We start from the raw sequence: 21,551 nt of genomic DNA on the forward strand, positions 1-21,551 counted from the left end.
GGATCACACTGCAGTGCATCTACTGCCACTGTAGCTCCAGCCACATGTGCCTTGTCCTCCCCTGATGACAACTCCTCCTGGCAGGAATGGCATTTGTTTGCCTGCATCCAATATATATGTGCAAAGTAGTCTGGCTTTTGCTCCTGTCAGCCCTGCAGAGGAGCTGCCAGATGCACATAGGAGAAGGCAGTACAACGCAGGTTTATAAACCACGTGAAGATGCACATCTAAAATGCCCTTGTTCCCATTCTGTAAGTGGCACAACAGGAAATGATCTCTCAGGGCTAAGACGGCCAGTAGATGGGCAGGGAGCGGGTCACATCTGAGACATGCGAAGGAGCAGTACAGAATGCATAAAGAGTGCCTGTGACTTACCCACCAAGATCTATAGGGGAAGAGAGAAACTAAATACCCATTCTGCTTGGTCAGACTGTGCTTGTTTGCCTAGATGGTTTCAGTGACCTTATATATACTACAAAACCAGTGTCTGTACATGTGCTAGGATGTGATGGAGTGCTGTGGTTACAGGGGAAACATGCCAAGCTAGAGAATCATGCACTTAAAAGTTTGGGATGGACGTTATATTTGTGCCAAATTTTTACTTGTTGGGACTGTTAAAAAGCAACAGTTAAAAGAACCATGAAGTGAGGTAGAAAAAATGGGCTTCAGTGTGCCGTGAGACAGCTGGGAAGGAGCACCCCCATTCAGTAAGGCAGAAGGGGGTGACAGTGTTCTGAAGTCAGGGACCCCGTTTGCACAGACAGCAGGGAGAGGCTGTGCATGGGAAAGGTGTCAGCCAGGCAAGCCAAGCAACCCAGGAGTAAGAGCTTCAAATTGAAAAGCTGAGTCAGACAAGGACAGATAACAAAGACCTGGCAGAGCTCAGCCTATCAGATTTGTGTGCTGTCCCAGTCCAAATAGTCGCCTCTATTTAATAAATACATCTAGTACCCACTGGACTTTGGGGCAGCCCAAACAGCTGCATGGAGGTTTAAAATTTATTTTCATTTCCACAAACACTCTGCTTTTGATATTGAACAACCTGTGATTTACTTCATCCAAGCCAATCCTGACTGTTGCTTGGCTTACGGCCGCCAGCAGTCCTACGGACTGCCTAATTGGCCCTTCCACCTTCAAGGGAAGAAGTTGTCTCGGGGACTACGTAGCCACAGCTGACTTCAGGCTTTCGACCTGAAAGAAAGACACATTTACATCTTCCCACCTGCCACGCTATCAGCGTTCTCCTGGTACCTGAAATCAACACATGGGAAAAAGCCTGGAGATGAAGCAGACCTGGAGAAGGGGAAATGAAGGTTGCCCTCCCTGAGATTTAAGCTTTGGAAATGTCATCTCTCACTTGGTGCCTGTATTTCTACCCTGCTAGCTTCAGATTCAGGGTATCAATCTCTGTTATCAAGGTAGCCTTCAAAACCTGAAGGAGCAGGGGAAAAAAGCTTGAATCCCAGAGAGTACTGCAAAATCTATGTAAAGAAGCTAATTTTTTAATTTCAGAAATGCAGAGGATCAGTGTCACTGGTATGAGCTGCCTGAAGGGGCTATTTTTGTTCTTTAGAAGCTTTTCCCTCTATTCTAACACAGATTAATTATGAATATTTATATATACAGCACCAAAAATATGGTAAGCAGTTTGCAGGCTTGCAAAATATGTATACCATATTGCACAAACCAGCTCTCTCTTCTGAGCATCGTGCCTGATCACTCACTCCTCAATGGCTAGCAAAGAACAGAGACAACACGCATTTGTAGCACTGCCACCTCTATTCAGAGCAAGAAGAAAGTGGTGCAGTCAGGAACTGCAGTTTGTGTTAGTTTAAAATCAGTCTCCTGTCACTCAGAGTGTGCCTCTGTTAAATCGCTGATAATCCTTTCTCTGAGCTTGGCTGGGCCATTGCACCGATTTAACAGGCAGAATTTTGTTCTGCTGTTTGGTGAGGCACAGCATTTTGGATAAATTTGCAAAGGTCTGGTACCATTTTAAGATAAACCTGGGAGCCTGGTGTCTGGCTTTCAGATGAAACAGGTAACAAAATCCTGAGCATTTCTGGCCATGAGACCTTGCAGAGCACTTTATGAAAGAGAAACATCGAGCCACCTGTCCAGGGGAGCCTCCTCCCAGGGAAATTGCAGTATGATTACTTCAAATTACTTCTCTGCTGCTCAAAAAAATATCCTAAATTAATATATGCTCTTAAAGAACTGCCACATGCTGTCCCAACGCTGACATTACTGGAAAAAATCTTTCCAATATAGATGGTTTGTTAGTTGACTTATGCAAATAGGCATATTGGAAAAGAGGAACTATCGCTAAGTATAAAGTCAATCATACTGTCCTACAACTTGCGAGGGCTGCCAAAGAAGCATGCAAATGACCTGGAAGAAGCAAGTCCAGTGATTTCAACAGGCTTTCAATCAGGCTTTTAACATAAAAAGGAAGTGTATTCCTAGTTAATAATAAGCTCTGCCTTTTTAAAATTACAAATTCAAACATCTATTGGAGTCACAAGTGGCATTTCCTTCAGTGTATCTGTTTATGAGTCTGTGTAATCCAAAACATGTCTATGATCTTTTGCAAAGCCTGTAAAGAGAGAACACTGCATTGCTTCAATGTTAACGCTTAGTGCAATATTTGTGAATTAAATTGTGGATATAGCAAAAGAGAATCTGTCTGGACCATTCACAAAATGAGCTTTGATATCCTTTTAGTAAGTAAAAAGCTGAAAGGAGACATCAATAATTTATTAGCACTTGGATTATATCCTCCACTGCTTGTAGTTTACTGCCTTCTTGGAGGAAAAGAGGACAAAGGCAATATCATCTCTTACGTTATAGTGTTTGCGTGCTCCAATATGTTGGTACTGACAAAGGATGCCTCATTTTGAGGGGCATTTCTACTCTCAGTGTGGTGGCTGTACCTCCCAGAATGGCAGCGGGATGAACCACCAGCCTGTTGTCACGTGGTGCCTTTCTAATTAACAGCATGAAATGAGCCAGGCAGTATTGGTACCACCCTCCCATAGAGTGTAAACAGCTGGCTTGGTGCCCTGGAAGGCCTGGGCTTTAACAGTCAAAGTACAAAACCCAACGTGGCTGTAAAGCATGGGTGACATTCATACAGGCATGAGAAACAAGACGAGGGCCATCTCTAGAGAGGTGAAGTGCTCCTCATTTCTTCTCATCTCCTGCTATCGTCATCTCCCGGCACTGCTTGTTGTCTTCTCTTTATTTCTCAGCCCACCTCTACACTCTGGGCTTTTAGCTTCCATACTGTCTCCCTCCTATTCTCTTCGATGTCCCTGCCCTGCCTCCCATTTCTTTCCTGGTGGCAGTGATGCCTGTTCTCAAGCTCCAGGCTTAGTAATGTTATTACCACGTTGTGCAGAGATGCCAGAATTTGCACTGACATTCATTCTTTCATTTCAGGATGAAATGTTCTCCCCTCTCATCTATTCCTCTGGCTTGTGCCTTTCAAATTTGGCACCTGTCTCCTGTTTCTATCTTTCTCTGATCTTACTCGTTCTGATGTGCTGTTTCCAATACCTGAACAACCACCATCCCCCACAGCTTTTCAGTCTTTAAGTCCTGAGAAACCTTTCCTAGTTCTGTCCCTATCACTGTTGCCAAGAGCTTCATCTCCCCTTACAGTACTCTTTTGAGTCATTCCCAAGAAACACAGGAATAAGCAAAGCCTATTCCTCTTCTGTGTTGGAGCAGAATCCAGCCTCTCTCTTTGGTGCTTCTTCAAACAGTTGCGCTTCCTTTTTTGAGGCTGCTGGTGAGGGAGGACGTCTCCAGCCTCCTCTAACAGAGACGAACAGATGCTGTCTTCTCAGCCCCAGGTAGGACTTGAAGGGCCATGGGCAGCATGAGGGACCTAGCGCTGCCTCTGCCCTTCTCTGTGCATAGGGGCTTTGTCTTCTGCAGATACTGACACTTTGTGTTCCGTGAACAGTGAACATACCTTCACAAAACCAGACAGATGCTCTGAGAGGCAGGAAGCAGCAAAAGGCCATGCTTGCAATAGTTCACTAGCATCCTCCGAGGCTGCTGCTGCTGCTCCTGTTGTGCTACGCCTGAGCTGATGTACCCTACCTTTCAGTGGGACTTGGTAACTCAGCTTAACGCTACCCAGGTCCTGTCCACAAAGCGCTTTTGAGAAAATGAGGCCAAAAATCTTTTAACAAGTATTGTAAATGCATCCCAATTTTAATGGACTGCTGCAGACAATGACAAGGAATTTGAGCCCCCAGGTTCTCTCTCCTCAGCAATGAGGGGCTTTGTAAATCAGGAGTAGCAATAGAACAATCTGTTCACAACATTTCATTGTCTTAAATAGGAAAGAGAGTTCCTTAGACACAGTGGCTGACTGGAGGAGCAGTCCTAGGCTGGGCAAATCAGTGATGGCTCCAAGCACCCAAATACAGTGTGTATGGCTGGAAGAAGAGCAAATACCTCTGGGCCTTAGCAGAAAATACCTAACTATCATGGGGCTTGGCCAACTTCTTTCCCAAGGTAAACTCAGAAACCCAAATCTATCCATTGACCTCCATGGCTCATGACTTCTGATGCAGAACAGCCATCTGGACAGTGTCATTCCAGAGCCAAGTCGATAATTTGGAGAGTTCCCAACATTTTCCCGTGGGAAAAAAGCTGGGCAGCTGCTGCTGCTGAATGTCTCCAGAAGGCAGCCTGCCAGCGCTCAGGGCTGTTGTCCAGTGCCAAACAGACTTTTAAAATGCATGGCCCTCAGTGACAAACCAAAATGAAAAGGTGCACACATGCATCCGAGTGATCAATGCTGCCACATGGTAACACTGAGCAAGCACTGGAGTCATCTTTGCTGCTTCCCCTGTAATTGTGCTACTGAAGAAAAGGGCTTTTAAATGCTGGTGTTGCGAGTGGTACCACTTGGCACTAACAGAAGGGGGGTTCTGTCTGTGAGCTTTCCTCTGGCCACCGTCAATTTCTTTGCTCCTGATGTAGGCAACCGTCATGAGAGATCACAGTAGCTATAGATATGTCTGAAAATAATAATAAAGTAACACCGAAGAGAACTTGTTGTCAGGCAAATAATGAACATAAGAGAGTACTCTAGAAAGGTGCTTTTACGCCAGCCTGGTAGAGAAGTGTGTACAGCTGAGGCTTTCTGATGACTTCACTTCCACCACCAAGTGTCACCAGTGAGGGAACAATCTTGTCCTGGTGCCAAGCATACGTCAAACTTCACAAGCACTGAGCCTCTGGAAAAAAAAGGGTGCAAGTTCCTTCACTACGGAAAACTGGCAAGAGCACTTAGTCAGTGTATGAGGTGGCAACAGAGTTCAAAAGTGTCTTGGAGCTATGTACCAGTGCCACATCTAGGTATGAGTTGTCCCATGTGATAACAATACAGCTGTGGTCGTTTCCTTAGAATACCCCTCTTCCACGTGTCTCTTCCACCTTGCTGGGCTGTCCTTTTAGACAGTTGTTTCTCACGAGGCTGCTTGCTTCTCCCTTCCCAGAAGGCTAGGTGAATGCAGCATGTGTTGCTACCTGAGACGCACAAGTAGACACCACCAGCTTACTCCTCCAGGAACGCACAGCTTTTCCTGTCACTCCTAAGGAGATGGGAAACCAGCTTGGGCCTCGCAAGACTCCATGTACTAGCATTCACAAAGACAAGGCACAGGCATCCACCACAGCCCTTTGCATTTTCAAAGATGAAGGCAAAAACCCAACTCTGTGTGACTGCAGTCAGTTAGTTCTGCCAGACCACTTAAATCATCAGGACATCGTGATCATCGCCACTGTTGAAACCCCTTGGCAGAACTCGCAGCATTAGTGCAGCTATTTAGAGTGAAGTACCTTGGGCCTGGGTCTACTGGCAGCACGAGCTGGCTGCTGTGCACACACTGACACCGAATATTGAGCTCCCAAAAAGCAAATGTGTTGCAGAGGCCATGCTTTCCCTTCCCAGGGTGCAAGAGCTGGAGCCTGGGAGAAGTGAGCTTCCCATGGCACTCCTTTCAGTACAAATTCTGGCTAGCACAAATTGGATCTGGGTAAAGCACGTATGCATCACACTCATCCTGCTCAGATGCCAAAATATAACGTTTTCCCCATGATACAAGAGGAAATAATCTGAAGAGAAAAAAGGAACAAATCCCAAATCACCAACAAAAGAGCCAGCTCTTCAGGCGATTTGCCCTGGGGGATAATAATCTGAGCACATCCAGTGCTTGAAACTGTCTTAAATTGCGTGAAATATCAGGCTTAGGCACTTTGACAGGCTTCTTTTAAAATCTATGACAGTAGACTTGAATGCATCCACTATGTTGCTCAGATTTTGGCAGACAGATCCCGCAGCAGCAGCTATGAACACTCACTGTCCTCAGCCCAGAGAAGCTTAATTTCAGAAATGTTGCTTTTCTCAGTGACAGCAGGGGCAGAGGACGTTGTCAGGCAGGGTCAACTCAGAGACCATTTTCATCTAAGCCTTCTGTGAAGCAGTGACCGTCAATGACAACATCTTCGCCATCCATGCAAACACTGATTTTCACCTGCAATACTCTTCAGAGGCAGCATTTCAATGACCTGCCTTGAGAAACACATTTGCCTGAGTGCCCCTTCTAATTTCCACAGCAGTCTGTTCTCTGGCATCTCAGCTGTACAGCAGCTCGTTTTTAGCTTGATTTTATTTCAGTGTTCTGATGAAGAGAGGAAAACCCAGTGTGATAGGCATACATTATATAGACTGAGAAATATCTTTATTTGCTGAAGATGTGTGCTATTTCAGGATATTTTCATTTAGTCTGATAAAAATGACATTTCTATAGAAACAATTGATGAAACAAACAACAAGGAGGAAATCCCATGCTAACTGTCAAAAGCCAACAGAATGCTTGACAGATGCATTGCTAGAGATGAGTAATACTCTGCTGGTTTGGGCTCTTAAAATACACAACCCTTCCCCCTCCCTCACATGGTTAAATCAATTCACATTGGGCACAGATACGTGCTTTTTATTGGTGAGCAAGTAGATGTTTGATTTAAAATATCCCTGCTTCACCTAGTCCCAGGGACGCCCAGCAGCCTTTGCTTGGCGAGGTGCTACTGCAGAACTAGATAACTAGATTAGAACTGCAGAAAAAGCCACCCAAAGCTCTGTGCGTGGGTCTCTGAGGATATTCGGACACACACACACACACACACAGTCTCTGCTCACCTATTGTCTTCTCCCACCAGCAAGAAAGTTGCCATTGATTGCTCACACTCCAGTTTTGCTCCCATGCATGCACATTTCTTTAAGAATGTAGAGACTCTCTACAACAGAGAGTCTCGATGTGTTCCGTGTGGCGTGGCTATGTGTGTGTCCTTGCTTCGCTGGCTCAGGGCTCTGACTCTGTCAGCTGGATTCCTGCAGATTTTGGTGCTGATGTGCAGAGCAATCACTCCTTCGAGGCGTGATACGTTACCATTTATTTCGAGTTCAATGCTTAGTCCCTTGCAGAGTTGAACCTTTAGCACAGGTGACAACTTCCTACTGAACATCTTTCCTATCAGACTGAACTCTTTTTTCACAAGTGTCCCATTTCATGGTCTGTTCTCCATTCCCAAGCAGACCTGTGTGTTGCCCCCCACCCTGCTCTCCAATTAGTCTGTTCTCCAGTTTCTTCTGGCAACAAACCACTGGGATTATCTGTCTCCTTGGTCACCTGCTTCTTAGACAACTCATCCTAATATTTATCATCTTTGCAACGTACATAACACTCTCTCATTTACAGATTTACCCTTTCTAATCCCACCAAGGCCTTACTGTCTTTGTCATCCCGATGCCTTCCCTGTTATAATCCAGCGAGAAAGCATTTGTCTGTAGGCTCTCATGCTCCTCTCCGCTTGGGAAGACCAAAAACATCCTCCATAAAGTCACATGACACTATTTACTTGTTGCAAGGTAGAAGAAGGGGACAAGGCACATTGTCAGGACTTGTGACAAAACTGACAACCTTTTAAAATCTCATAAAATGGTTCTCCTTAAGTGAGGAATGTTTGAGTTCACCTCCAGTGACTCTTAGAGATGCTCTGGCGGGAATTTCTTTGCTAGAATATCTTAGCAGATCCACACAAGTGTGTTGGTACTTATAATTTATAGGATAAATATGAAGATGCACAAGCATGATTTATTGATAGAGCATAAGCTATATATAGTGTTCTTAACTGTATTATTAAAACTGAAGGTAAATAATTCATGGAAGGAAGAAAAGATACATAAAACTCTGGGTGTTTTGATGGGAAGCATTCCTGTCTTGTAGTAATTAAAATTGAATATATTCTGAGTACATTTATACATCCTTCTGACAAAAACAATTATTTGCCCACTTCACATGCGAGAGTGACTGTGCGTGGCCACAGAATCTGTGCAGCCAGCATAAGGGATGGAAAACGCTTATGGCTGTTGGGCTTGAATGCCACCCTGCGCTCAGGGTGGGATTATCGTCCGTGGATATTGACCAGTTCTGCCTAGTTGACCCTCAGATTAGTTTCAGATTAGATATAACTCAAGTAACATGTTAGTTTTGCCAATTCAATGCTGACCATTTACACAAAGGAGTATTAAATAAAGGTACAGGCTTACTTCAGCAGAAAGCAAGACACAAAGTTAACCTTTTTTATTATTAGAATCAGAGGACTACTCAGGCAAAGCAAAATTCAACTCACAATTTTTTATGTCTCCACAGGCACCTCTCTTGGATTTAAGAGGAAAAGATGACAGGTGGATGACCCCAAAGAACCGTAACTAAAGCATGCCCTTTCATGACTCAGGTCATCTTGATAGGACAAGGGGTAATGGTTTTAAACTAGAGGAGTGGAGAGTCAAGCTAGACATGAGAAATAATTTTTTTACAATGAGGGTGATGAAACAGTGGCACAGGTCACCCAGAGAGGTGGTAGATGCCCTATCTCTGGAGACATTCAAGACCAGACTGGTTGGTGCTCTGAGCAACCTGACTCAGTTGAAGATGTCTCTGGTCATCACAGGTGGGTTGGACTAGATGACCTTTGGAGGTCCCTTCCAATCCAAACTGTTCTATGATTCCATGATCTAGATTACTGAACTGATTCAGTTAAAGACACGTAGAGTCAAATATCCTACAACACCTTTAGTATTTATTTTTTCACTGGTTGAATAGTCATTCATTTACATAATTTCCATACTAACAACATCAGTATGGTCAAAGCGACCCGCCACTAGTTGTTAAAATCCCTAAGGTCAAAGCAGCTCAACCTCATAAGCAGTTGTCAGACAGTCTAAACAGTTCCAACACTTAACTTAAACATGTTTCAGTGCAAACAATGCCAAGGCCTCCCTGCCTTCTTGCCCAGGTAGAAGAATCCAAATGCCTTCACTGGGGCACACGGAAAATCCTTCCTAAGTTCAGCACCAGCAAAGCCTTGAAGTGTGAGAGGTCTTCTGCTCACACCAATGCATCTGCCAAACCATTTTGTAGAATCAATGGTGCTCTCTTGTCCAGCCTGAAGATGAATGGTGCAATAAACTAAAATCCTAGTTGCACCTTTTGGCTCAAGCAGAGGCATAATCCATTGATTTCAATAGATTTTGGAGCAGTCCTACACAAGCAAGAGTCCTGGAGCAACCAGCAATGCTAGGTGGTACCACAGAAAAACGAGTAGAAAGTGCTGCTCTTGAGGTTTAACTTGCATCCCAAACCAGCAGAAAGTGGGAATGACAAAATTAAGTGGCAGATGGTGGTGGCAGTGTAACAGTTGATTCCAGCAAAATGGAGAATTGGACACTACATTTCTCAGCAGTCACTGCTATTCCTGAACCAGGTTTGACTTTAATTTGATTCCAGTATCTCCGGGGAGTACAAAGCAGAGCTCCACCAGCTGAAGAACTGCAGCCTGGCAGGGCAGCACCAGAGAAACACTCCAAACACTCCTGAGGCTCCCTTCTGAGAATCTCCAAATGTAATTAAGAGCAGTTCCATTTATTCTTCCTGCTATGCGCACCTACAAGCACCAGATGCAATAGTAGTAACTGCTCAAACACCTGTGTCAAAATCAGGTGTTAGAAAAATGTCTGCTAATAAGTTTAGAATTGGGGTCACTCTTGACTACCTAGTCAGTTGGTCTAATGGGGCATCTTCAAGTAATTTTTGTGGCTTCTACAAGAAGTGCTCAATGACCTAAAATAGGGTAGTGGTCAATTCCACCATTTCTGGAACAAGATCGCTTGTCAGAAGGTGCAGAGCTGAGGGAGATGTTTTCTGCCCAGCATTTTCACTGATAATTTCCATTCTGTGTGAGTTCATCATGGCCCTGGCTCCCTGACACTGTGGTTAAGACTGGCTGGCTGTGGACAGGATGGTTTGTCTTAATATCTATAAATTTAAGTGCTTTCAATGCTCATAATGGATAAAACTTGTTTCTGGCTGCAATCCTGCTGTGGTATGACAGCTTTCTGAGAGGATAAAAAAACAGTGAGATCCAGTAGACTGGAAAGGGCTGCATTTCTTCCAGCATTGGGGAAATGTGGATCCCAAACAGTGGGAACACCTAGTCCAGCCCAAGCCCAGCGCAGAGTCTGCGCCTATTCTCATGCTCACACGATTCATCTCCCAGGTAAAAAAGCAACCAAGTACTAAAACCAATATCACAGAATCACAGAATGTTAGAGATTGGAAGGGACCTCGAACGATCATCTAGTCCAATCCCCCTGTCAGAGAAGGAACAGCTAGATGAGGTTACACAGGAATGTGTCCAGGTGGGTTTTGAATGTCTCCAGAGAAGGAGACTCCACAACCTCCCTGGGCAGCCTGTTCCAGTGTTCTGTTACCCTTACTGAGAAGAAGTTTCTACTCGCATTCAAGTGGAACCTCCTGTGTTCCAGTTTGCACCCATTGCACGCCTCAGTCTCCTCTTCTCCAAACTAAAGAGCCCCAGCTCCCTCAGCCTTTCCTCATACGGGAGATGCTCCACTCCCTTCATCATCTTTGTTGCCCTGCGCTGGACTCTCTCCAGCAGTTCCCTGTCCTTCTTGAACTGAGGGGCCCAGAACTGGACACAATATTCCAGATGCAGTCTCAAATATTAAAACCAATTCTACTGTGAGTTATGACAGCTTTCCAGTAGTTTCTGATAAAGCCTGGCATATATGAAAAATGAATAACCAGACATGAATAATAAATCACTGCCATGTTTATTTAGCTTTAAGTATCTGCTCTGCTGAAACGCCCCATCTCAGGCACATTTAACACCCTCTGATAACGAAAAAGCACAGGCCATACATTTACACAAACGTGTTTCTGTATGTGCAGGCCCACGCTATTGGACGCAAGTGTTCCGTATTTAGATCCGAAGAACGCGCCGGAGGTAACCCGCACTCGGACCGCTCAAGCCAAGAGCGCAGCGGGGCGGCGGTTCAGCACCGGGACTGTTTCAGGAGCGCCGAGCCGCCAGCAGCAGCGCGCAGCCTCCCCGCACCCAGCCCCGGCCAGCGGGGGAGCGGGACCCGCGGCGGGACCGCGCCGGCTGCGCCTCACCAGCAACACGCCCGCGGGGAAACCGCCGGGGAACGGCGGCCCCGGCCGCCTGAGGGGAGTGAACACGGCGCCGCCCACACTGCCGGCCGAGAGGCAGTGCTTAGCGCGGCTGGAAGTGACGCCTTGCCGGGCGGAAGTGCTGGCAGTGAGCGGGGAGGCTGGAGCGCAGGTGCGTGGCGGCTGAGGTTGTGGAGGCAGCGGGGCCTTCACTGCCGTGTGGGTGCGGGGGTTCCGCCGCAGGCCGGGCAGCCAGAGGGGCCCCGCGGCTTCGTCTTTACTATATGGTGAAGAGGAGCGCGGCTACAGGGGCCATGCGGCCCCCGGGGCTCTGTGCGGCGAGGCCTTGTTTGCCGGGTCCCTCCCCCGAGCGATTCCTCGCCGGGCTTGGCCTGCCTGTCCCTCCTTAGAACTTCGATTCAAACTCGTTTAGGAAAAGCCCATGAGGGCTGTGAAGGCGGTGGGTGCGGCGGGGTGTGCCAGCTCTTGAGTTTGTTAATAGCAGCTTGTTGCTTTTAATTTCATTTTGTGCCATGCCGGTGTCTCTTTCTTTATTGCAGAAACTCTTCAGACAAGCCAGGTACTGAAGCGTTTCTGGAGGCAAGGTGTTGTGTGCGTGCACATGGTGTGTGCTCAACAGGCAAATAACAGTTGCTGAGTCTTATGTGACCAGCGCAAGCTGTGGAGCCACTTTGAGAAGATGTTCTTGCAGCTTCTGACTGGGGTTTGCCTTCTGTAGGAGAGTCTTAACAGGTATCTGCTTTCTCTGTAGCAGATAAAAGTTGCTGTCTGTCTTGTCAAACTCAGATGTTTGAGACTGTTTGTCATTGCAGTATTGTGTGCAGAAAGCGTTTTTTTTGGCAGAGCGGAGAACGCATGTCACTATTTTGTAAAGTAGCCTGAGTTAGGCTTTCATTGAATGCTAATCTGGGGTGGAGGAATTGTACCCCTCTCCATGGACGGCTGAGCTTCCTTGGAGAGCCTGAGATGTGACCCTTTGCTTCTCCTTACCTCATCCAACAAATTCTGAAGAAATGTGTTAATTTGATGCACTGATTGTGACAGCAGGACTTTGTAGTTTTCTTTGACTCAAATAAAAAAACTTTAGCAAAAGAATGTAAAGTAGTAGACTTGAAGATGGGGAAACAAGACAGGGTTCAGAAATCAGTAGGAGCCAGAGATGATTCTTTGCTTTTACATGTACTCACTACCTTTTCTCTATTTAACTGTGTCTGGTTCATGGCTCTTGTGATGTCAGTGGCTCCCTTGGGTTGTGGGCCTCTGCTGCTGTAGAAGAAAAAGGCTTTGTAAATGTAGATGAGCAAGAATAAAATAAAAACATAGCAGTATTAGTTTATATCAGGTAAGTACAATTTTTTTGTAGCCTGATGGCATCTGTAAAAACCTTGGACAGGAGTGGAATGGCATGGTACTTTGCTGAAATAGATGTTGTGCCTGATTCTTGTATGGTTTTCTGTCTGCCGAGGGCAATGGCAGAGGTTGGTAGTATATGCAGCAGAAGCTAAAGTGCTGCTTCTAAAAACATTGGAGGAGTATTATAAACCTCAATTTTTTCTGTAAAGTAAATGCCATCCTCTGAAATACTGGTGCTGCTTTAATTGGTGAGTAGAGTCCCTTACTGTCCTAACTAGCCTTCCTTCTTAGGCTTACACTTAAGCTGAAGTTGGTTAATCCTAAAGTGTATCTTGGCACTTGAAGCAGTCTCTGGCTTTATTGCCTTCTGTGCTTTTTTATCTTCTTTTAGACTGCTTTTTGTATCTTCTGATTTAGACTGCTGGTTCCAGCTGCATTTGTAAAATGTCCTGCAGCACTGATGGGCCTTTCTAACACTACCCGTGGAAAGTCCAAACCATGGCACGAAACTGCTTATTGAGACTCTTAGTGCAGACAGGGGTTAGAATAGCATATGATAGTGTATTCACATAATAATCACTATGTTCTGCTGGGTATGGGTGCTCATGGTCCTTTGACAGCATTTCTGATCCCTTACATATGTCACTAGGACAATATCTTCAGCAAGTTGCCTGTGTTGACTAGATGGCGGTCACTTTAGGCAAACAGTTTGTGTGCAGTTAGCTTTGAAGTGGCCAGTTGCAGGACTGGAGGTAACCAGACCATATTATGCTGGGGTTCGTGCTGATCATCAGTAGTGTATTATTTTTCTTGCATGTTTTCTCTGAGCACTGGTGGATAAGAGTTACTTCTTAGGATGGCCAGGTGAGTGTTGCTAATGTCCTTAGATGGCTTCCAGGGGACACGTAGTGCCATATGCATATCAGCAATTTCTAGCTCACTGGACTGCAGAAGGACCAAGTCAAAGGCCCTGCTTGTATTAAGTTTCTAGAGCCAGTTTGAACATGGAAAGAACACATTTAAAGCTTTTATCTGTTTTTTGCACCAAACTAATGCCCACTTCTGTTTTACTATCTGGTAGTTATTTATGTTTGGGTGGCCTCTATATTGATATGGACTAAGGAGTGACTTTGGCAAAGTGATTTCTGTAACAAGATCTATTAATAACCTCGTTAGACAATGACTGCATAGTTTGCTTCTTGTGCTGGACAGTTTCCCAGACAAATGAAGGCAGGTTTAAGGGCTGCTATGTTTTTGATTAATATTTTCAATACACAGAGTCTTGGACAAGTGTGTGTACATCCCCGTGTCGAAGAGGCTCATTGCAGAAAGATTAGCAACACACTTTGCTTATAACTTGGTGTGTTGTGTCTGTTAATCTGAGCATCATCCTCTTGTGGGCTTTGAAGCCTGTGATGTTAGGGCGTGAAACACTTGGTTTCTGATGCATTTGGTGCTACTTATGCATATCAAATAGGGACATATCAACTGAACTATGACTGTTGGAATCCCGGTTGTGGCGGAAAGCTCCATAGATAAACAAGTAGGTGTGTGCTTATGCTAGGAGTTCACAAAAAGGAGCTTTCTGCAGAAGCTGCAATTTTTGCTATGCAGTTGCAAGCAAACTGGGCTGAAAGGGAGTATTTCTGCATTCTCAGCATTGGTCAGAACTGCAATGGCATCCCAGATGTTTTTGTGTTGAGTCCTTCTCTGACAGTAGGAGGGCACTGGAGCAGGGTGCTCCCTTCCCTTCCTGCCCTGAAGGAGCCTTTGTCTAGTGGCCGTGTTCTACATATGTCCGTGACACTGTTGGCAGAGAAGCTGGGCATTTTCCCTGTGTGTTGGGAGAGGGTTTTGTTGTTCAGAGGGTCCAGGGAAGTTCTTGCTGCTGCTTGTGCCATATGTAGGCCTGGTAAAAATGGAAGTTGTTCTGGGACTCTGGAGCTGACAGCTTTTGTTAAGGTCAGCGTCTTGAGATGTCTGAAATTGAGCAACTAACTTGTGATGCTGGCATTGGATGAAGAGGTCTGGTTCCTCAGTTGTGAAGTGCTGAAGTGAATGGAGTCCCTGGAAGCCTCAAAACCTTTGAAAATCCACTTTGTTTTGGTACACAAAACTCTTAAGTCTAAATGGTTTTAATCTGTTTTTTGCACAAAGTGAGGAGCAGGAAAAATTTCAAGAGGTCTGATGTGGTTGGTGGTTTTACACTAAGGCCTTGTTTCTAAAAAATCAACAACCAAATGTAAAACTCCCTGGGACCTCTTTGTACTGTTGGAACCAGCATCATCTAACCAACCTCGGTCAAGAATGAGGTCTCTGAAAATGGTATAAATATTCCAAATGTGGGTCATAAATGCTGCATGAGACAATTCTTGTGTCTGTTAGCATCCTTCCCACAAGGTGTCTCCCCACATATTTTACAATCAAGTATGATAATAGCATAAGACAAAACATTGGCTTCAGGGCAGTGGCTGTGCCTGCGCAATGATGAAACTTTGTTTTGGTCTGAGATTAAGACAGAGATTCATTTCCAAGCTTTGCATTTTCTCATGTGTACAGCCTATCCATATGGCAGATAATTGTAGTTTTAAAAATCCATATCCACTTCCTTTTCCAACTTTGCAATAAATCATCATTGAATCCTGATGGGCTTTTAAAAGTGGAAGAGATCAAATATGTACAAAACATTTCAACATACCAAGTGTGGGAGGGTGTCAAATCTGTAGCGTTAGTGCTGATCAGTGATTCAATTAGTGTGAAATGTATTTGCAAACACACTACTTGCTGCCTGCAAGAAATGGATTGACAGTCCCAGGCTCTGGGAATAAGAGGTGACAAGTAATACTCATGAATAGTCTCATGCCCAGTAGATGGGAGGTGGAGTAGTTGCCTTCCTAGTGAGTCTTCATATGCACACAGGAAAAGTCTGTATAAATACCACCCTTGGCTTTCAACCCAAACTGGCCTGGACAGTGACTGAAAATGCTTGAAAGTTGCATGGCTTCTGCCAATAAGAGGGCAGTGAAAGAAGGAGAGAGGGAACTAAAGCAGGAGGACTAGATAAGGAAGAAAAACTTTCTTCACTTGAGAGACTTGAGTGAGAAGGAGAGCAAAGAGAATCAGTGAGAGTGCGTTGTCCAAATCTACATAGGCAGGCTCTTGCATCCTGATAGGGCTGCTGCTGCCAGGATCCTGAGAAGATTGTGTGCTGGAGCGGGGAGGTTCTCATGATACTGTGCCTCTGATGTTCTTGGTTGGTGTTAATACTGGAGTAAGTCAGATCTGTTGTGCTGGACCAGATGCTTCTGTGGCTTTGCAAATCCAAGGCTGTGTTGTTGGCATTCTGGCAGTGATACACGTTGGCTTTTTTTTTTGCTGGATGGATGCCATTCTGCTCCCAGCTGTCTGGTAGACCAGGTGTTGGCTTGTCTAGTAGCACGTTTGGCAATAAAGAACAAGGTAAACAGTGTGTCTGGGACTCTCGTACAACTAATTGTGTCCTGGGGTGATCCTGAAGTAGGGTGTCTGCAGTATGTACAGGAACAGCAGAGTGGGACAAAAATAAAGAGTTTTAGAGTTTTCCTTTGCTCTTCCCATCCTCTCCCCAGGAAATCCAGTTCTGTAACCAGTTTTCATGTCTTTAATAGATTCTATGTGAACAGCACGCAGGGCTGTGCTGCAAGACGAAAGAGGCAGGATGTTGTCAAGACCAAAGCCTGGGGAGTCCGAGGCAGACCTGCTGCACTTTCAAAACCAGTTCCTGGCAGCCAGAGCTTCACCTGCAGTGAAGATTGTGAAGAAAGCAGACAAGAGGAAGGGGGAAGAAGGGAGCACAGATGCTGAGAGACACCCACTGCAGGACCACAAGGATGTAGTCATGTTGGATGGTAGTTTCCCTGGTGGAGTTCTTTGAATTGCTGGGTTTCTCTGTCTCTTTCAGTAGCTCAGTGCTTGCCCTTTCACCTCCCTCTCAACCCAGAGTTGCTTTTGCCCTGCATATGTGTCTTCCTTGCAGTATTGTTTGTAGCCTTGTTGGAAAATGCACTTGTCCACTGTTATTAGCATCCACTAGAACCACCTTTCCAACACATAGCCTTGGTCTACATTTGTCAGCTGTCTGTGGTATCTTGCCATTCTCAATGCAAGACGTGTTTTCTGTGATTTGTACCCATTGGACATTCAGTGCTTATTTTGCCATCTATCCAGACCCTGTTCTCGGTCTCTTTGAGATTTATCTCTGCTAACAGCTCCAGCTTTCAGCCAGTAGGTCTGGCTTGGTAAGCCTCCTTCCTGCGGTTTTGTTTTTCTCTGTCTGTATTAACTGTAACAGTTCTGTCATGTGCTTAATAGTCTCAGAAACTGAAGGTAACTTTCTTAAAAGCAACAGTTGAAATCTTGCAGTGCTTGGTTCCAGGTAAGGAAATATGGTCCCAGTTTATAGATAGTGAAAAGGTGGCTTTGACTTGCTCATGATCATAGAAACCACTCGCTTTTAGAGCTGGCAGTGGAAATGTATCTTTCTGTGCCTGAACACAACCTGAGAGGATACTGTTTGTTTCTGTACAGTCTTACTTCTTCCTTTAATACTTACCGTCAGGTCTTAGTGCCCTTTCCTGCTTTTGCAGCTGTTTAAAAAGACCTTAGTGTCAATATATAAGTAGTAGAATTCTTGAGCATGCTTCTCTCCAGTACCTAGCACAGGTCAGATGACTCTTGTCTTATCACTTCCTCATCATCGTTTCTCATCAAAACAATAATACGTGCTATTAGGCACCCTTTGGTATAGTACCTATTGCACAGTACTTATGCTTGACTGTGGTGCTTTTTGGTTTTGTTTTTTTTTTAATTATTATTTCCCCTCCCCAGATTTTCCTGATGTTCTTCCAGCTCTAACTCCAGCTCCTCCAAAAAAGTCCAAGATCAAAAGTACCAGTGTCCACTTCGAGGATGAAGATCCAGAGGAAAGACTAGAGAGACACGATCAGCACATTACAGCAGTCTTCAGCAAAATTATTGTATGTCTGTTTTTAGGTGATGGTCTAGTGTTTTTTGTGAGTGCTATGGACTAAGCAGTGGACAAGGATGAAGGGTTATGTTGCTGCTTTTTATTTCTACAGTGTAATGACACACTGTGGATCAGCGTCCTGAACCACCTTGAAAGAAAAAGCTCTTTAGGTGTATTTTTGCTGTTAGTTAAATATGGTTTTGAATCTGTACTCCAGACTGCCCACAGGTCACGCTGCTTGCATGCAGGCACGTGCTTTAGTGTCGATTAGGGTGAGTTTCTGGACTTTTTAAGGGAGATATTCTCATTGCTCTGCACTGGCCCAGGTTTTCCTTTATCTGATTTTTTTGAGTGATGTGTGGAGTTTGGCAGCCCAGCCTTTTGCCAATTAGCCTCACTTTGGCTCTAAATAAGCACAAGGTACTCTGAGCCTGGCAGCGATGTAGCAGAAAGCCTGTGACCTGCAGAGCTGAGAGATTTTGAGTCCACTCTTAGCTAAATGGTGTAAGCATGCCTGGCTGTTGCAATGGTTTCTACAGGGTTTTAATTTTTTCCTGCAGGAACGAGACACAAGTGCAGTAGCAGTGACTATGCCAGTGCCCACGGGAGTTCCATTTCCAAGGACGTTTCACCGCTCTGAGATAAAAAGTGAGGTAAGATTGGGAGAAGCTGTTTCATGCTACCTTCATTAACTATTTAAACTTCCCCACAACAAAGCCTAATGCTTGTTGGGTGGTAGGGCTCAGAGTAAGTGGCTTGGCATGCTGGAAATTAGGAGGTGGCTCAACATATATATATAAGGTGGCATTACCACCTTAGCATCGGAGAGAGTTCTCCTACCAAGCTCGCCATCAAGTATGCACTCCATACCCTGCAGTTAAATGACACTGGAATCCTTTGGTTTAGGAAAGACGGTGTTCCCCATCTTCAGTGAAGTGGATCAAATCTGTGCTGTTGTAATAGAATTGATCCTGTTCTTTTTGTTTTCCTCTGAGGAACAATCACTGTTTATTTGTCCACCAGGTTTGATTAAATCTGTACTTACTGATGTTGCATCTGATTCTTCCTGGCGTCATATTTGAGCGTAGTTGCACGGATTATCCTTTTGCAGATTTTTGGATTTTGATCCTTTTTTTTTCTTCTGAGGCTGTAAAACTGGAAGCCATGGCTGCTGTCATCAGTGGTTGCTGTAGTAGGAATGGCCACTCGCTGAGTGGGAGTCAGGTGCTGGGAATTGATATGTGATTGACAGCTCTGGTTGCTTTGAAGAGGAACCTTATTTTGAAGGACATATTTTTTGAAAGGAAAGAGTAGTACTTTTTAAATTACCAGTTCAGTTTGTCTGACACAGGAGCACACAGAGCAGCTACCAAATGTTCAGACTACATTTTAAGCTTATTCTTTGGACTGAGGACTTGCAAGAGTTTTTTTGCTTAGTCTGCTTTGGATTTCCTGTGCATCCTGTGCAAAGCTGTTTAGAGCCCTGCCCTTCCATCACCTAGGCAAGCAACACAGTAATTTAGTAAAGATTATTTTAGCACCACTTGCCCAGCTCTTACTGTGCAAATCTCTTCACCCTGCTGCTCTCTAATCACCTTACGAGAAGCCTGTTCCAAGCATGTGGTGAGCACAGTACAGTACAGCCCCATTTATCCTCAGAAATGCAAAGTATTCAGCTATGCGGGGTTTCCAAACAGCAGGAAAGCTGGAACTGTTGTGCTTGGTGATATTTTAGGTGCACTTGCCTGGCTTGAATTCACATATAATTAATCATCTTCCTTCCTTAGGCAGCAAAAATATTCATGTTTTTTATCTCTCCGTCCTAGCGTTAAACTCTGCATTGAAAAAGGAACAGCACTGACACAGAAAGGGGCAGGTGGCTGCCAGCAGCTTCTCTGTGTCGTGTCACAAAGTCTGATCTGAGAGTGTCTTTAGGATCAGATCTATGCATTTGTTAGTCGTAGGTGTGTGTGGGAGTCTGGAGGGGAAAGCAGTGCCACTTGTTTTCCCTGTTTGCAGGTGAAGGTGGGATCTGGAAGAAAAAGCATCTTTGCACAAAAGATGGCAGTGAGAAGAGCTGCTGAAAAGGCAGCAACAGCTCCCTCCACTGCTGAGTTCATGCAAATAACATCAGCTGCTCCAGATGCCCAGGATCCTGAGGGGTCAGCAGGAGAGGCATCTCTCCCCAGCATCAGGGATGGTAAGTGGAGAAGGTTCTGTTTATCCAGCCTACCATATTTATATAGCCTTAGTAACCGTAATGTGAGTGCTCCTTATTTTTAAATTAGGGTGTCACTGTTACCGTCACTTGGAATGTCTGTGATGTGACAAGGATTTGAAATGGTCCGAGATCCAAATTAACATTTTGAAAATTAGGTTAGCTTTCTCACTGATTTCTGTTTTGCTTCACACAGGGCCAAATAGATTTATTTTTCAAAGCTCTTGTCCTCCTCTTCCTCTTTGTTACATGTAAAGTTTTTCTTGTTTCTACAGTTTTAGGAAGAGAGTTTTCTTGTGTCTGATGAAGGTGTTTAAGACCACTGTGGTTCAGGTTCTCACTCCTACCTAGAAGCTGAAAGCTTAGTCTTCCATTACCAGCTTGGCTGCCATGCAACTGCAGCTTTGCTCCATAAGAAATGCTGTGAAGCGGTGCTAATGACTCAGTGCCACCTCCAGCAGTTACTTATCTGACAGCAACATGACAAGGAAGGATGAAACCAATTCAAAATTCAACTGGTACCAGCATCTCTGAGCTGCTTTATATCTTTTTTTTTTTTTTTAACTTGGGCAGTCGTATTTGCTTAGGACCGCTGTGTGTCTGTTTTTTTTTCCTGACACCCCTGTCTTCACATTGAAATAGAGGCCAGATGTCATTTGAGGGTTATTGCCATTTAGCTAAGGTTTCTGTCTGCCCTGACCTCTGTCAGAGAATTGGTAAGAGAACCCGCAGATGTGTTGTGCTGTGCGTGCACAAATCCGCCATCCAGGTCAATATACTGTGCCTGCTGTATCTCCTGTTACGATTGTGCATTTGGGCTTCTTTCTGAGAAATCCCAAAGGGAAACACAGCAGCACTGTAACTGTGATCCTCTTGAAGTAGAACACTTCTAAAATGTAGCACTACCACAGAGGGATCAGAAAATGGCTTGGCCTCCTCTGCAAGATTCTTGTGGCAGGATCACTAGAAGCAAGAGAAGAGGGGGAGCTCTGTTTCTTGTAGTAACAATGTTTGTGGCTGGTAACTCTCAATTCAGCTGATGATGGTGGGAAGCTTACTGAATCTTTTACCAGGCCACTCTGTCTTCTCATCTCTTTCTGTTCAATACACATGACAATTGCTGTGGAAATAACATCAAACTTCACTGATGTTGTGGTAAGTGTCATTACTGCGGTTTGAACAGCGGTTTGGTGCTTTCAGGGTTGGCTGGTTTTGGGTCGCAGGGATGTTCCAAGTCACTATGTGAAGCATATGAACAAAACATAAGGAATAAAGCCACAAGTCAAGTCCTTATATAACGAGGCTACAGGACAGCTGGAGGGTCTTACTTTGACCAAAGGAGTGTATTACCCTGCTGCTAGAGTTAAAGGAAATGGGCCTTCTGAAGGGATTTAGA

At 44.9% G+C, this 21,551-nt stretch overlaps 1 protein-coding gene across 9 annotated transcripts in view; it reads left to right on the forward strand.

Annotated features, from left to right (window-relative positions):
* Positions 1 to 11,593: 11,593 nt before the first annotated feature.
* Positions 11,594 to 21,551, forward strand: part of RPAP1 (RNA polymerase II associated protein 1) — a 43,576-nt gene continuing 33,618 nt past the window's right edge. For 2 of the 9 annotated variants that reach the window (XR_010473013.1, XM_065064590.1), the window contains exons 1-6: positions 11,627 to 11,730; positions 12,119 to 12,311; positions 16,580 to 16,819; positions 17,799 to 17,947; positions 18,498 to 18,590; positions 19,957 to 20,137. Coding sequence is in view for 8 of the 9 variants with exons in the window: in XM_065064590.1 (XP_064920662.1) it covers positions 16,630 to 16,819; positions 17,799 to 17,947; positions 18,498 to 18,590; positions 19,957 to 20,137 (613 nt within the window). In the remaining variant the exon portion in view is untranslated. Of the gene's footprint in view, positions 12,019 to 12,043; positions 12,312 to 16,561; positions 16,820 to 17,798; positions 17,948 to 18,497; positions 18,591 to 19,956; positions 20,138 to 21,551 lie in introns of those variants that run through there. The other 7 variants (XM_065064595.1, XM_005502205.3, XM_065064591.1 and 4 more) reach the window with 7 other exon arrangements.

Source organism: Columba livia, chromosome 5, assembly GCF_036013475.1.
Source record: "Columba livia isolate bColLiv1 breed racing homer chromosome 5, bColLiv1.pat.W.v2, whole genome shotgun sequence".
In the NCBI taxonomy this organism is placed as follows: Eukaryota; Metazoa; Chordata; class Aves; order Columbiformes; family Columbidae; genus Columba; species Columba livia.